Source organism: Molossus molossus, unplaced genomic scaffold (genome assembly GCF_014108415.1).
Source record: "Molossus molossus isolate mMolMol1 unplaced genomic scaffold, mMolMol1.p scaffold_m16_p_14, whole genome shotgun sequence".
Lineage (NCBI taxonomy): Eukaryota > Metazoa > Chordata > Mammalia > Chiroptera > Molossidae > Molossus > Molossus molossus.
The window spans coordinates 78510093-78525681 of record NW_023425349.1 but is presented as its reverse complement, the minus strand read 5'-3'; the positions used below and the strand labels follow the sequence as shown (position 1 = coordinate 78525681).

The window sequence follows — 15589 nt, the reverse complement described above, 5'->3', positions numbered from 1 at the left end:
TTCTTTCGGAACAAACTCTTTCTCTGGTGCTGACAGAGCCTTTGAACGTAGGCTGTGAGGCCTGTGGATAGGCGCCCTCTGGGTGTGGCCATTGTCTTTGTCTTTGGCGCCGCTGCTGCAGGACGTTAGTTATAAGAGGTGCTCAGACATAGTGACTTTTTATTTTGGTTCCCGTTGCTGGTGCAAGGGCGTTGGATATTTTGCATCAATAGAGAAAGATGATTTCAAATGGAGAAACTCTTGTAAACCTTTTATTTCCAATATTGAAAGTAATAACAGGGAATGTAATGAATTGGACGTGAATATTTTCTGGAAAGCACGTGAATGAACACACACACGCACATGCACACACACACAGCAATGCTCACATATTCCTGATAAGGCTTCACATCTCTCAAAACCCCTTCTCTGAGAGGTGGGTTTTCTTGTTTTGTTTTTCATTTTGTTAATGGAATTGTATTTTAAATTTTTTCTTTCTTTTCCTGAAGCTTTTCACATTGTTTTGTCCAAAATGGGGTCATTTTTAGAAAAAAAAATTTTTATAAATTTATTTTTGTTATAGGTGTTTCTCTTTTCCCCCATTGACACCCTCCTCCCGTTTCCGCTCCCCCCCCCATCTCAGCATCATTGTCCATGTCCATTGGTTATGCTTTGGTTTATCTCTTCCCTCCCCCACCTCCCACCCCCCCCCCTCCTCTGAGGTTTGTCAGTCTGAATCATGCTTCTATGTCTCTGGCTCTATTTTGTTCATCACCATATTTTGTTCACTATATTCCACAAATAAGTGAGATTATGTGATCTTACTTTCTCTGCTTGGCTGATTTCGCTTAGCATAATACTCTCCAGGTCCCTCCATGTCATCTCAAAGGATATCTTTCTTTCTTACAGCTGCATAGTATTCCATTGTGTATATGTACCACAGTTTTTTTTATCCACTCATCTATTAATGGACACTTGGGCTGTTTCCAGATCTTAGGTATTGTAAATAGTGCTGCTCTGAACATAGGAGTACATATATTCTTTCTGATGAGTGTTTTGGGCTTCTTAGGATATATTCCTAGAAGTGGGATCAATGGGTCAAATGGCAGTTCTATTTTTAATTTTTTGAGGAAAAACCATAGTGGCTGAACCAGTTTGCATTCCCACCAGCAATATAAGTAGGAGTAATCACAATACCGGATATCAGGTTATACTACTAAGCCACTGTAATCAAAACAGCCTAGTACTGACACAAGAACAGGCAGACAGATCAATGGAACAGAACAGAGAACCCAGAAATTGACCCAAGACAATATGCTCAATTAATATTTGACAAAGGTGGCAAGAGTATACAATGGAGTAAAGACAGCCTCTTTAATAAATGGTGTTGGTAAAATTGGACAGCTATGTGCAAAAAAAAAATGAAGCTAGACTACCAACTTACACCATGCACAAGAATAAACTCAAAATGGATAAAAGACTTAAATGTGAGTTGTGAATCCATAAAAGTCCTAGAAGAAAATGTAGGCAACAAAATTTCAGACATCACACGCAGCAGAATTTTTACTGATACAACGTCTAAGGCAAGAAAAACAAAGGAAAAAATTAATACATGGGACTACATCAAACTAAAAAGCTTTCATATAGCAAAAGAAACAACCATTAAAACGTAAAGGATACCCACTGTATGGGAGAGCATAATTGCCAACAATACATCAGATAAGGGGTTAATTTCCAAAATATCTAGAGTAATCACACAACTCAACAAAAGGAAGACAAAGAACCCAATTAAAAAATGGGCAGAGGACCTAAATAGACACCTTTCCAAACAGGACATACAAATGGCCAAGAGACATATGAAGAAGTGCCCAACATCACTAATCATCAGAGAGATGCAAATTAAAACAACAATGAGGTATCACCTCATACCTGTCAGAATGGCCGCCATCAACAAATCATCAAACAAGTGCTGGCGAGGGTGTGGAGAAAAGGGGATTCTAGTACACTATGGAGCCTTTTTGTTGTTATTTTCTTAAATTTTACCGTCCATTGTGATAAAATACACATAAAATTTACCATTGTCACGATTTTCAGTGTACAGCTCAGGGGCATGAAGCAAACGGACACTGCTGTGCAAGTGTTCACCACCATGCGTCTCCAGGACTCTTCACCTCAACAAACATGCCTTTTACTTTTTTTACTGATTTTTTCATATGTGAGTCGCGCCTTTAGGATGTGCAGTTGAGAACAGGGAGCAGAAAGCATGTGCAGGAAAAGGGAATCTGCTCTTGTTCGTCTTCAAGAGAAGCAGTGCTGCCCACTGCCAGTGCGCTGGACACAGTCCCTCAGGGCCAGCGCCACACTCCGTGGCCGCGTGGCGCAGGAGCTCTGCGGCTGAGTCCAACCTTGCAGCTTCAAAATCAAGTGTCAGCGACAAGTGAGGGAGGAGCCCAACAGGGAAGCATTGCTCTAGTCCTATGAAGCACGTTCCCTTTGTGTAAAATGCAGGCTTTTAGGGTTCTTTCATTGGGACTCCACACATAAGAAAATGGGTGGGCCTCCTTCATACTCTGAAAGCCACCAAGGTTTAGTTTGAAGGGAGGCAGGCAGAGTTTACTTCTTTCCTGTCCTACATGTTTTCTTGCTGACAGGGCATCACTGCCCTCTGGAGTTAGGAGAAATGTTGGACTATTGATGGTCAGGTCAACTTTGGAAAGGCAGTGTGGGGACCCATGTATAACCACAGGGTGCAGAGCGGGATTAGAAAACCTTTTCTACAAAGCTTCTGATTCTAAGTGCTCAGCCTGTGGGCCATGAATAGCCTCTGTCACACTCCTCGATTCCACCACTGGAGGGGGAAAGAGTCGTGCGCACACACACACGCACGCACACACACACACACACACACACGAGACGTACACACAAGACATACACAAATGGCTGTGTCTGTGTCCCAGTATACAACTTTATTTAAGGAGCTTGAAATTTGAATGTCATATAGCATTTATGTGTAATGAAATTTGACTCTTCTTTGGATTTGTTCAACTATTTAAAAATGTAAAAATCATTCTTAGCTTATGGGCCATACAAAACAGGTGTGGGCTGGACTTGGGTCCATGGGCTACAGTTTCAAGGTCCCTGATGTAGAGGAAAGACAGGATCCCAAAGCCCATTGACAAGATCCGAGTGGCAGATCTTGGTTCACGTTCTCTTTGTGCCCAGTACTAACCATGTAACCTTGGGTAATTCACTCACTCTCCAAGTTTCACTTTCTTGAAGGAGAAGCATAGTGAGGACCCCGTGGAGATGACAGTCAGTGACGAAGTGGGACACAAAATGGTGATCGGCCCCTAAAGCTCTGAGGAGGCTGCATGTCTGTCTATGGGGGCCTGAGAACACATTTCAATCGGCGGTAGTCAAACTCCTAGCAATAGATGGTATTTTATTCAAAGGAAGTTCAGTTTGCCTTATGTCTCGGTACTCCATCAACATAGCCCTTTGTTCCTGTCCAAGTGATGAGACTGCTAAGAAACTACAAACTTCCTAAATTACAGGCTCACTGAGAAAGAAAAATCTCCCCGTGTTTTCATCCGATGCACAATAGAGATCTTATTAAGTGATGGTGAGTTCAGCTAGACTGACCGGTTTCTGTGGAATTCTTTGCTTTCCCGGGGGAGGTAAATTCTTCCTCCAGGGACCCGTGCCCTGAAAGTTCATGGTCCACCCAAAGCAACAAATCATGTTTCTTCAGGATTTCTTGAATGTCATTAAGAGTTGGATCCATTAAGCCTTTTTGGAATCCAAAGACGTCTGTACCTGCAGCCTAACCTGGAGCAGAAGCCTGCTCTGCCCGTCAGTGCCCCATGACAAGGCCAAGGGACAAAAGCAAATGAGAGAATTCCTTACCCTCTCCTCCCTCATCTAGTTTTCAAAGAGCTGGTGGGCCCTGGACCACGTTGAAATCTGTCACATCTTGCTGAGGGAGTGAGTGCGTTCAGCCACCCTTTGCTCACCCCCGAAACAAGGGGCATACGGAGCACCTGCCAGAAACCAGTCCAGCTGTGCTGACAAATGCAGGGAAGGAAGGAGTCAGACCCTTACAGCTGTGTGGACCTCAAGCCAGGCTGTGCAGGAGATGGGCAGGCTGAGCGAGGAAGGCAGAGGCAGGCTCAGCTGCCACCAGGGAGGGCCAAGACTGTGCCAGGCTGCACTGTGGATGCTTCGCTTTGAGCAGAAATCAGGTTGGACCCACACACTGTCATGGTCAGGACCTAACAGTGTGCCGAGGAGAAGGATGGGCCCGGGAGGACGTGGTGGGTAGATCTGCAAAGTCAGGATGTTGAAAAGCACAGAAGGGGGGACTGTGGGGCTTTGGTGAGATTCTGAGACTTGCAGTGACGATAAACGTTTGATTCAGGCTCCTGCTTTCACGATGCAGGGTCAGGCGGCCCGCCTTGTGTTCGTAACCCGTCTTCTGTGGTTAACGGAGAGAGCTTCAAAAATGTGCTGCCTTTATAATAACCCATGTGAATCAAGAGACTGAATATGTTTACATAAAGTGGCTTATTTTTAAAGTTTGCAGGATTTGGGAAATGACGAGCAGTGTGATTGGTGTATCGTCTGAATAAATAGTCTCAGTGGGTGGCAGGTCTGTGTTTATCCATCCGTTCATATGTATACATGTACTCGGGCATGCAAATATGTGCACACATTCACACACCCCCTTCAGCGGCAAACGCCCTCTGTGTCAGCAACGTGGGCCGCTGTTTAGGAACAGAATTAATCAAATAAATACTGTTTTTTTCCTGTGGAGGGAGGGCTCGCCTGCCATGTTTCTATTTTTATTCCTTTTGGCCTATTTGCTGCCCACATTCCTAAAGGAAAGCAGAAAGGTCGTTTTCAGTGCCTGTGTGCTGGTGGGCTCCCGCACGTACTTTAAGTTGGGAGGAATTTTTTTTAAATGTTTTGTAGTTTGGCTGCCCTGCCTGCCTTATAAGAAGAATTCAGACTGTGGGATGTTGGCAAGGAGAGACAGCAGCCCCGCTGTGGGGCGCCCATGAGTGGGCCCACCAGCCACGTCCCTGCTCCAGGGTCCCCGGCTTCCTGTGGCCGCTGACTCGGCCGAAAGCCCACAGGTATAAATGAAGCACTGGACACCAGGATGCCTTAGGATATAGTGGGCTGGCCAGGGAGACGGGTTTTCACGTTTCAACCGTAACGACCCTAATGAGTAGCTGTGTGCCTTCGACCACAATACTTAACCCCGGTTCCTTCATCTGTGAAATGAGCATAGCACCCCTCCTGACTGAGGCTGGGAGCACCGCGTGAAGGGGCGCGTGTGCCTGCACAGGGACCAGTGAGGGGCAGGCACGCTCCCGCTGGTCGTGTCGGACTCTTGCACCCCTGCCCCATCTGTTCTCGCCATTGCTTGTCACCTGACGTTCATTCCCTCATTCGTTCACCAAGTTATCTGTATGTATAAAGCCTTGTTCCAGAATTCCTTTAAAGTGGCTGGCATGAGAATCCTACCCCAGTTCTTTCTCCCAACTACCATTGAACAGAAGCAAATACATGAAGAAAAATAGTCCTGAGCGTCATGTTTAAGCCGTGTGCTTGATCCCGCTCAGGGCACCTGCTCTGGGCTGGAGCCCTACCCCCTGCCTTCAAAGCTCTGAGGACAGGAACCCGGTCCTCTGAGCCCCGGGGGAGCAAGGCACAGGGAGTCTCCACGCTGGCTCGCAGAGCTGCGGACCTCCTGTAGGATCCAGGGGCCGGCCGGGAAGGTTTGATCCATCGGAGGAGGCAGGACGGGTCCACCTCCTGGGGAACGTGCTGAACGTGGCCCTGCTGTGGCAAAGGCAGAATCAGCCTCCTCTCTGGGCCCTTCGCCGTTGTTGGACTGAGGGCTCCCGAGAAAGTCATGGCCCAGCGGCTCGGCCCACAGAACCACTTGCCTAACCAGGGCCTGGGGTGGGGGTCCTGCCCCTGGGACCGTCAGGGCATTTGGGGAAAAGACCAGTATTATTTCCTCTAATACGAGCAGCTCCTGGGGTTCTAGAAAGTGAGAGGAGAAACACCGCCTCGAGGGGAACCCTGGCCTCCGGCAGGCAGCTGTGGTCCTGAGACACAGGCCTCCCTGTGCCCCAAGGGCAGGTGGCAGCTGCCCCCCTGTTATTCCCGTCTTCAGTGGTTCCAGCGGGGGAGTGGTTGGCGATGTTTTGTATTTATTTTTATTTTTTTCTCTCTGCATTTCCCTGCAGCAAGCAGCCTGCTGTGTTTCCTGAGCTGCCCCTTACAGGGAGGCACTGCCCATCGGAGCAGAACCGCACTCCCATCGGAGGGACTGTTAGCTGCCAGGACCCATCTCGGTGACCAGCTCTGGGGCCCGAGACCTTTCCCTTTCTCTGGGTCGCTGTCTGGCGTCTCTGTGGCTTGTACCCCTCACAGTCGTGTAAGCAGGGCATGGGGGGGTGCCCAGGAGTGCTCTGGCCACCTCAAACGGACCCACGCGGCTACGTATCACACCATCCCTTGATGCCAACCTGCATTTCTTTGGTTCCCATTGTTAGGGAGAAAGAACCTTCACCCTCAGGGCTCTTCTGGCTGGTCCAACAATCAAATATGCATGAGACAGATTAGCAAGAGAAAACCACCAAATTTAACTACATGTATGTGTATGGGAACCCCACATACGTGAGAGAGACAGAGACCCCACATGCATGAACAGAAAAACAGAAAGGGCCCTGGACAGTTTGGAGCATTGGCCTGTGGACCCAAGGGTTTGATTCCAGTCAAGGGCACGTACCTAGGTTTCAGGTTCCATCCCCAGCTCCGGTCAGGGTCATGTGGGAGGCAACCAATCGATGTGTCTCTCTTACATAGATGTTTCTCTCTCTCTAAAAATCAATGGAAAAATGTCCTTCAGGGAGGATAAAAAATAACAAAGACAGAAGGGAACATGGTTATTTATATGAGACATCCTGAGGTAGGGGTGAGATTAGGTGCTTTGGGGTCTTCAAAGGGTCATTGCAGGATGATAAGAGCAGGTGTTTAGTAAATAGATCAGAAGAAGTTATCTCTGAATATTGCTTATTATGGGCAAAGCCCCTGATTCAAGTTCTTCCAGGTAGTTCAGGGAGGGGCAGACGTTTCTCTTGAGCCTGGTGGCTAAAGTTGCCCTTAGCTCAAAACAATTCACATACCACAGAGGCACATCTTGGGGTGACTCTTCTGGTTTCCAAAGGGACTTGCTTTTGCTACCAGTGAGTGAGATCTCCAGGTAAGGAAATAGTGAAATGTCTGCTTGACCTCCCGTGTGGAAACATGGCCACAGGAAAGTGGGTGTTGGCAGGGCTGAGCACTCCTGAGGGGTGAGTGGATGGGGTGGTTCTGATGATATCTTGGCCAAGACATCACCCGCACAGTTGTTTGGAATGGAGGAGGGAACGGGAAGACTCGAGGGAAATGGAATTTTCAAGATGGTCAACATGTTCAATCCACACAATTTTAGGGATGGGAAAAAAAGTAGTCAATAACAAAAGAAACAGGTGGAGAATACAGATACAAATTGATGGTCTTAAAGTCTCTTAAGAAGTGGAATTTATAGGACGGAAGGTACTACAGAAAGCCATCTTTCTGAGCTGGCCCCCACCCCCAGAGAGCCTAGCTTTGCTGTTGGGAAAGAAAGTCTTCCTGTTATGGGGCTTTGGCGTTACCCACACCCCTCCCCAACCCAACTGGAAATGTCACCGTGCCTCATACGGCATTTCAAAGGGACATCCCCAAGTCTGTTGCTGTCTGAGGCGAGGCAGGCCATGCTCCAGCTGGGGGTGGGCCCAGTGACTGGTTGGTGGCAGGGAAGCACTTTGTCTAAGAGTGCCACGCTGACTGCCTGTTCTGGGGACTCACTGTTTCTCTTTCGTGTCTTTTCAGCAACTGTTACCTTAACATTTTGCCTTTAAAATGTGTTGGCAAAGTGCCCTTATTGAAGAAAGTGTGTGCATGTTTGTGTATGTGTGTGTGTGCATGTGTGTGTGTTGTGTGTATGTATGTGTGTGTATGTGTGTGCATGTGTGTGTGTGTTCTGACCATGCTGCTACACCTTCCAAACTGCCTTCCATCATTTCTTCATTTCCAATATTCCTTCTTCTCCTTTTCTCCTTCCTGTTTCCCAGAATTAGCAGACAGTTGGTGAATTAAGAAAAAAGAAGAAATGGGCTATAAAATGCTATTGTAGCACCACTAGTCCTAATATGTGTTAAAAACACTAGAAAAATAAAGGGCCTCCTCAATCTTTTCTTGTATTCCTTTCCCCAAGGGACAATGGAAACAGTATGTGTTTTGTTTGTTTTTATGCTCGAGTCAACCAAACATTGGTGCTAATCCTTATTCTTTCACTTGTGAAGTCAGGAAAGTCCCTTCAGTTCTCTGGGCCTCAGTGTCCTCTTCTGTCAGTTAGAAGAAGCAAAATGTAGTTTGCAGAGTTCTGAGAAAGAACTACACAAAACAAATTCACATGCCTCCACCACGGTAGGTCCTCAGTGCGTACGTCCCTCCACCTCTCATTTTACTGGGTCTATAGACCTAATAACTGCTCTCCATTGGATTTAGTCTAATTAACAAATATTTTTTAAGCAACTGATATGTGCCAGATCTTTTGCCCCAGGGTGCAAACAGAAACAAGAGCGATCTTGGGCTGGAACCAGGCAGTAATGAGCTATCACAGGGAAACCAGACAGGAATGCCTAATACTTCTCCGGGAGGTAGGAGGGGTGGTCCCTGAGGAGGCAACCCTGATCAAGAGCCTTGAGGGAGGTTGGAGTTGGGAGAAAGGTGTTGTGGGAAGACAGGAGCAAATGCAAATATATATCTCTGAATTGCTGTCAGTTTCACGGGAGAGGAGAGTTGGGGAGCGCTGGGCTATGAGGCTGATATTTGAGAATAGTCCAGATCAAGAAAAACATTGTATGCTAAGGTTGAGACTCAGTCTGAGAAGGCTCAGCCAGAAGCACACTGAGCCAACTCTAAGAAAGACTTGTTTATATTATTGCTTCTCTCAAAGCAACATAAAGTGGATAGTTCATACGCCAGGAGTCTCGTCTGCCATTAATTAGTTGCAAGTCACCCACTCTCTCGTCGTCTGAGTTTTCACGCCTCTGGTGAAGATGTTGGACTCGATAATATCTGAGTGTCCTCTATCTTTTACAGCAGTCTGTGATTCCATAATTTGTCATTGTTGTTTGGAGCTTATTCTATCATTTCTAGTGTTAACTTGTTAAAATTGCTATGCTAGTTACTAAAGTGTTGCTGGAGTGGTGCCCTGATTCTCAACTGGCGTGCCACGAGAGTTCCTAAACCACGTAGTTCCTGACTGTCTAGCAGGGCCACTGACCCCCTTTCCCTGAGATTGTCAAATAAGAAAATGACAATAGCCAACACAACAACAGCCATCCTGTGTGAAGGAATCAAAATTATACTATTTTTTGTCAGATCAGCAAAAATATGTATGTTTTGGTGTACTGCAGAATTTTAGTAATTAGCTTCTGTGTGCCATGAGATGAAAAAGGCTAACAATCACTGGTATAGTGTACGAAACTGAGAGTCAGTTGGTTACTGTGTAGTCTTGGCTGCGTCAGGAATTATTCGAGTGACTTAGAATAAGTTAGTTTACTTTTCTAGACCACTTTTTCCCTGCCCTCCAATCCCAGGTCTAAAAATGAATAAACTGAGAGACAAGAGCAAAATTTGACTCTTAAAGTTCATGCAAGCTTGTTCTACCTCTTGGGATGACTAGAAAATATCTTTATTTCCATTTTAAAGTGTTTAGATTAGAACAGAAGAGATTGAGTATCCTATGCAAAAAATATACTGATTTCATCCACCAACACCATTCCCCACAAAAACTAAACAAAAATTATTTTAACTTGATTTTCTAAACTAAATATGATTTCAATTTAGAGATTTGGTTTACTTCTCTTCTTCTATTTTAAGTTACTGGAGCTTATTTTCCTGGAAAAGTTACATATGTATTAAAGATATCTAAAAATCCAAAGACTGCAAAGGGCAAAAATATCAGAAATAGAAAACATAATTTAATTCACCCAAAGATAAACTCATCATGTTTTGCTCATATTTTGTTTCTACTTTTTCCGAAAATAATTGTATCAAACTATATATACTGTTCTGTGACTTCACCGAAATCTCCCACGTCATACACTCATATACCACAAAGTGTTAAGTGTGTTCTCAGTTTCAGGCAAAAGTGAAATGCCGAAGCCCAGTGCCAGTCAAAAATGTGATGTGATGTGGGGAACCCAGAAAGAGAGCTAATGAACCCTTTCTGGGAGCTGATGGTTGGAACTTGCAGGACAGAAGAAAGCATTTCCCAAAAGACATAGATCATGAGAAACTACTAAAAACCTCGGCAGTCATGGCCTGTTGGAGACCGGGCAGGACTGAGTTTGCCTGGTGTTGTGATTGGGGGGTGGGGTGGGGGGCGAAGGGTTGGGGGAGGTCCCGGTTTTAAATTGCTTTGTTTGCCAGGTGGTGGAGCATAGAGTTGCTTCTGTTGATAGTGGGGAGCCAGGGGCTGCGAATCAATTACTGCCTTAGTGAAAGCAAATGTTACTGAGGGGGGACAAGCAGAACCCGGCTTGACTCTTTTCTCAGGGTTAGATTTTTCCCCCAAATCCGGTGCTTAAAAAAATCTTTATACAAGCTAAATGCAGTCCTTATGAGCATTTCTCAGAAAGAGCTCAGAACCCTGCAGAAGCCTTTAAGCACCCGAGCGGCACACCTCACTCATTCTGACCCTTAGAGAGCAACCGGGGACGCTGCTCTCCTCCCGGGAAGCAATGCGCCGGTCCTGCTGGGGCCTGCCCTGGGCTCCGGGGAAGGGGAGAGCTGTGGATCCCCGACTTGGCTGGTATGGGGTTTGCGAGTTTCTCCAAGGGAACTACTTGTTCTTAACCAGCTCATCTGCGCCACCCAGTGGGAAAGTGTTAGGATACAGCTTTGAAGGCTTTCGAAGGGGGCATCCAAGGAGCCTCCTTCCTTCCTAAGTCTCAGAAGTGCTGTTTCGACCATTCTTGCTCTACATGAATGCTAGGAGACACCCCAGGAAGCCGTTTTTCTCCTGCGTTTTGAGGCTGCACGGTGTGATGAGGAAAGCTGGTCCTGGCTTTTCACAGACTAACTCGGAGGCTTTAGAGAAGTCTCATATTCTCTCTCAAACTGTTCCCTCTTTTGATTTTTTTTATCCACACTTCTAGTCTTTTAGTGACAGAATTGTTTCAGTACTTACCATTGCACCTGTAATGCAAAGAGGCATTAGTCTGGGCGATGAAACCATCTCTTTGGTATTAAATTCACGATGACTGGGACCATCCATGATTCATGTATGTGTAAGTCAGTACAGAGTCAATAACATCTGAATGCATGTGCATAGGAACGTCTCTGATGCTCTAACTGCACTCACACTGTGGAGGGCAAGAAGCTGGCCTTTGCACCCAGACCTGAGTTTAAATCGCACCCCAACCACTTCTGCGTGACTTTGATAAGTTGCTCTCAGTCTCTGAGCCTGTTCCCTCCCTCCAGTGGGATGGCAATCTTACTTCACAGGGTTAGGGTAAGGGTGACATGATGTATCAACTGTGGAGCAGTGCCAGGCACAGATGGAGGGACAGCAGACCTTTAAAAAAGAAGAAATGGGCTATAAAACGCTGTTGTAGCACCGCTAGTCTGAATATGTGTTAAAAGCAGCAGACCTTCATTTGGTGGAAGCAACTGTTACCTTTGGTCTCCGTAGCTACCTGTTCACCGGGCGCCAACCACCCTTGCTTCGAGGCCCCGATCCCTCTTCTGCCAACCGGGGTCTTAGTTCCTCCTCTCACAGTCGGATGGGTGCAATGACAAAACACCGAGGAACCTGGCACCTCATGGGCACTTAATAAATGCTAGTTTCTTTCTTTCTAAAACCACTGAGCCATTGCAAATAATTACAGAATTAGTTATGAAGTCAACATTGTGTTCATCCCATGATCTCTCTCTCTCTCTCTCTGTCACTCTTTCACACGCATAGACACACACTCACTTTGCATTCCCACCTTATTTTTCCTACCTCTGTCATCAAAACTTAACCAAAACACAAGAACTTTTGGCAGCTTGAGAAAGGAACAGCACATTCCCTTCAAGATCGTCATTATGTATTTCCTCCCTCACACCAGGTGCGTGGATCCTCATTTGAACAGCTGTGCATTTCCCCGCCTCCTGCCCTGCTGGCCCAGGCCGCCAGGTCCCTCTGTCCAGCCACAGCTGGCTCCACCTCAGCCGCTCCCCCACTGTGGCCCTGTTCTCCAGGCCCTGTCCTCCCACCTTGACTCTCCCTCCGACATTTCGGAGTCCTTCTTGGTGGGTGCCCATCACCGACGTGCTCTCAGCCCCAACCCCCAGCACAAGCAACCGCTGCCAGGTTTGTGCTGGGAAGAGATCAGGAGAGGGGAGACAGGCAGATTGAGCCCATACGCATTAACACTTCTGCTCTTCACGACCACCTTCTCAGGTAGGTATCACTGTTCCATTTGGATGAGGAGGCCGAGGGCCATTGCTTGCTTGATTCAACAAATTTTCACTGAAGGACAGTTGCCGGGAACTGGGAATGTAGCCTCAAACAGCAGACACAGCCCTGCCCTTCGGGGCACTTACAGGATCTGACAGGACGAACTCGGGAGTAGAATGAAACAAATGATAGACTGTGTGAGGAACGGTGCCCCAAAGGGGTAGAAGGGGCCATGCCCTGTCTCAGAGGTTGGGGAAGGCACCCTAAAAAGGGGGCATTTCAGCCAAGACTTGAAGGTGCAGAGAGGTCACACACAAGGGTAGTGAGGGCAGAACTGTCGGCGAATTCAGTTCTACTGTGCCTCATGGCCTCCCTGCCTCTGAATATTTGCATTTATGTCATTTTATTTTAGTTTAGTTTTTGTTTTTTATAATCCTCAGCCAAAGATATGCTCCTATTGATTTTAGCTTTAGCAAAAGAGGAAGGGTTTAGGGACAGAGAGAGAGAGAGATGAGAGAGAAATATCGATTGGTTGCACACACCCTGACCAGGGGATCGAACCCACAACCTGGGTATGTGCCTGATCGAGAATTGAACCCATGACCTTTGGGTGGATAGGATGGCGCTCCAACCAACTGAGCCACATTAGCCAGGGCATGTCATTATATTTCAGCTTGTGACCTGATAGATGCTGCTCCTTGCAAACAACAACCTCGTCTCCCAGGCACCTGCTACATAGCACAAGTAATAAGTCTAAGTAGGTGCTCATTTAATTTTTTCAATGTGTGTATCTGTATGTACTTGCCTGTATTTAACAAGAGTCTAGGGGTGCAAACGTGCCTACCTTCTTTCGTGTATGTTGGTTATTTCTTTAACCAGCACATCGGTATATTTTCTAAGAGTCTCTGTGCACCTGGGCACTCCCAGGCTCAAGCGCCTTTTACTCAGAGGTGTGCTATTTTATAGGCTGGGGTGATCTGGGTCAGTGTGCAAAAGATGTAGCAGCTGTCATTAGTTCTGCAGCAGGTAGGACTTGGACACAGCTCACTCATCTGATAGAAATGACATTAAACGTGTCTCCCAAGTACTGCATGGCATAGGGCTCCTTCCAGCCTGCTTTCCAGGCTGTTCTTGAGGAGGAAAGAGGAGCCACTATCCTGTGCCAGGCACCATGCAGAGGATGAGGGATGCATGGTGAAAGCACACGCAGTGATTGAAGGTGTGTTTCTTTTTCCTGACTCTTGGTAGCTCACAGTGGAGAAGGGCTAACAGACATGCCCACAGCCTATGCACACACACAAAGTACCTGCCAGCTCATTGCATGCATGACTGCGGGGGGCACAAGTGGAAGGAGTGGCTAACTTCACAGAGGGTTGGGCGGGAGTTTTGGAAGGTGTGCCAGGCAGGTGAAATGTCTCCTGCCTGATTGGGACAATTAATGGCAGCTAGCCAAGGAAAGAAGGCGGGATGTGGTAGGAGCAGGCTCAGGTTAAAGCCTCAGCCTGTGCAGAGGCCCAGAGACAGAGAGCAGGCAGCACATTCAGGACCTGGGAAGACCTCAGGGGCCAGGCAGGTGGTAGAAAGTAAAAGGCAAGGTAGTTGGCTGCATGTAGACCCATTGGTATACTTTTTGTTTCCATTAAGAAATGTCTTCCCTCCTGCTTCTCTCGACTTAATACCAACTTAGACTGTCCTTTAAAAAAAAAAAATCTTTGATGGAAACTTAGGTAAAGAGAAAATATTTTCTAAGAAACACAGCAGTCTAAATCCACTTGTCCTGTCCACTTGTAAGTGATGCTTGGTTCCTGTTGGAGAGACAACTGGGAGTGGTGAGGCCTGAGGTATTCTGCATCTGAAGAGGACAGTCGTTAAATCCAGCTGCTTAGTGGCTTCAGATCTTGCAATATTTCAGGAAAAGCAAGCCAACCTGGATTTTCAGCAAGTTAGCCATGTTTTTAAACATGCTTTGATTTATTAAAAAAAAAAAAAAAACAAACAGAAGACATCTGCAAGCTAAGTCTCATTCAGGGTCCATGCTTGCAACGTCTTGTTCCGAGGCTCCTGAGGTTGAAAGGGTAAGTCAGATCCTTCAGCAGTCAGCCCTCTGCCTTCAGTGTCCCTAACGCCCTTCTCCCCTGCTTTCCAGAAAGAGATGACGACCCGGATGTGTCACTAACGCCCACCTTGCCCTTTGGAAGAGAGAAGAAAGCCGTTTGCTCCTGGAGTCCAGGTGGGCAGGAGGGAGACCTCGAGGCTGAGATGGCGCATGGACTTCCAGGAGCAGGCGAGGTGGAGACCAGGGGTGACCCCTGACAGACGTTCCCCCCACTGCCTGTGTCTTAACCCTGAGTGCTGCTAGCCACTACCTGTGGACCTGCCGGTCGCGGCGTTGGAGAAGGACCACCCCTGCGTCCTCCTGGCTCTGGAGGAAGCCTCCTATGCGCGTCGCAGTTCTGCCTGGGTCCCGAGCCCAAGCTGCGTTGGAATTCAGGCTGCAAGACTGAGATACTGTTTGTCTGTCCACCTCTTGTCTTGTCAGCGGCAGACTTTTCTGTACATGTTTTCTAAGTGCAGAGTGCATTTGAAACTGTGGATGCAATTTTTTCCAAAACAAAACCTTCTTGTCCCTTTCGGGTCCCTGATCCCATGGCTCAACTTCCCGCAGGGCTGGGGAGCCCGGAGAGGCCCGCCGCAGCGTCCACACCATTGTCCTCACAAGCAGTTTTATCAGGGACACTTGGTGGGTGGCTCTTCTCTGCCCCCAACAGGGTCTGTCCACTTTAACTGCAGGGAAGAGACTGGTTTCTAGCAAAAGGCTAACGAGTTACCAGCTCGCCCTGAACTGAATGTGTTTTTTTTATAACATTGTTTCTTCCATTCAAGATATTTTGCCCTGTTTCTCAGAAGAGAGAAATAAAAGGGAGTTATAAATGACCAAGGATGATCAGCAGAAGCCCTGAGCCAGAGTAGTGCAGTGTTTGTTCGTTATTCAGGGGTGGGGGTGCGTGGCCATCTCTGTGTAATACTGAAATCGCAGTGAAAACAGAAGTATGA

General features: G+C 47.1%; 1 protein-coding gene across 12 annotated transcripts in view; it reads left to right on the top strand.

Annotated features, from left to right (window-relative positions):
* MOB3B (MOB kinase activator 3B) overlaps positions 1-14726 on the top strand; it is a 167832-nt gene extending 153106 nt beyond the window's left edge. For all 12 annotated transcript variants that reach the window (XM_036261899.1, XM_036261896.1, XM_036261898.1 and 9 more), the window contains one exon: positions 14682-14726. In XM_036261899.1, coding sequence (XP_036117792.1) covers positions 14682-14711 — 30 coding nt within the window. In that variant the 3' untranslated portion in view covers positions 14712-14726. The remainder of the gene's footprint in view (positions 1-14681) is intronic.
* Positions 14727-15589: the final 863 nt, after the last annotated feature.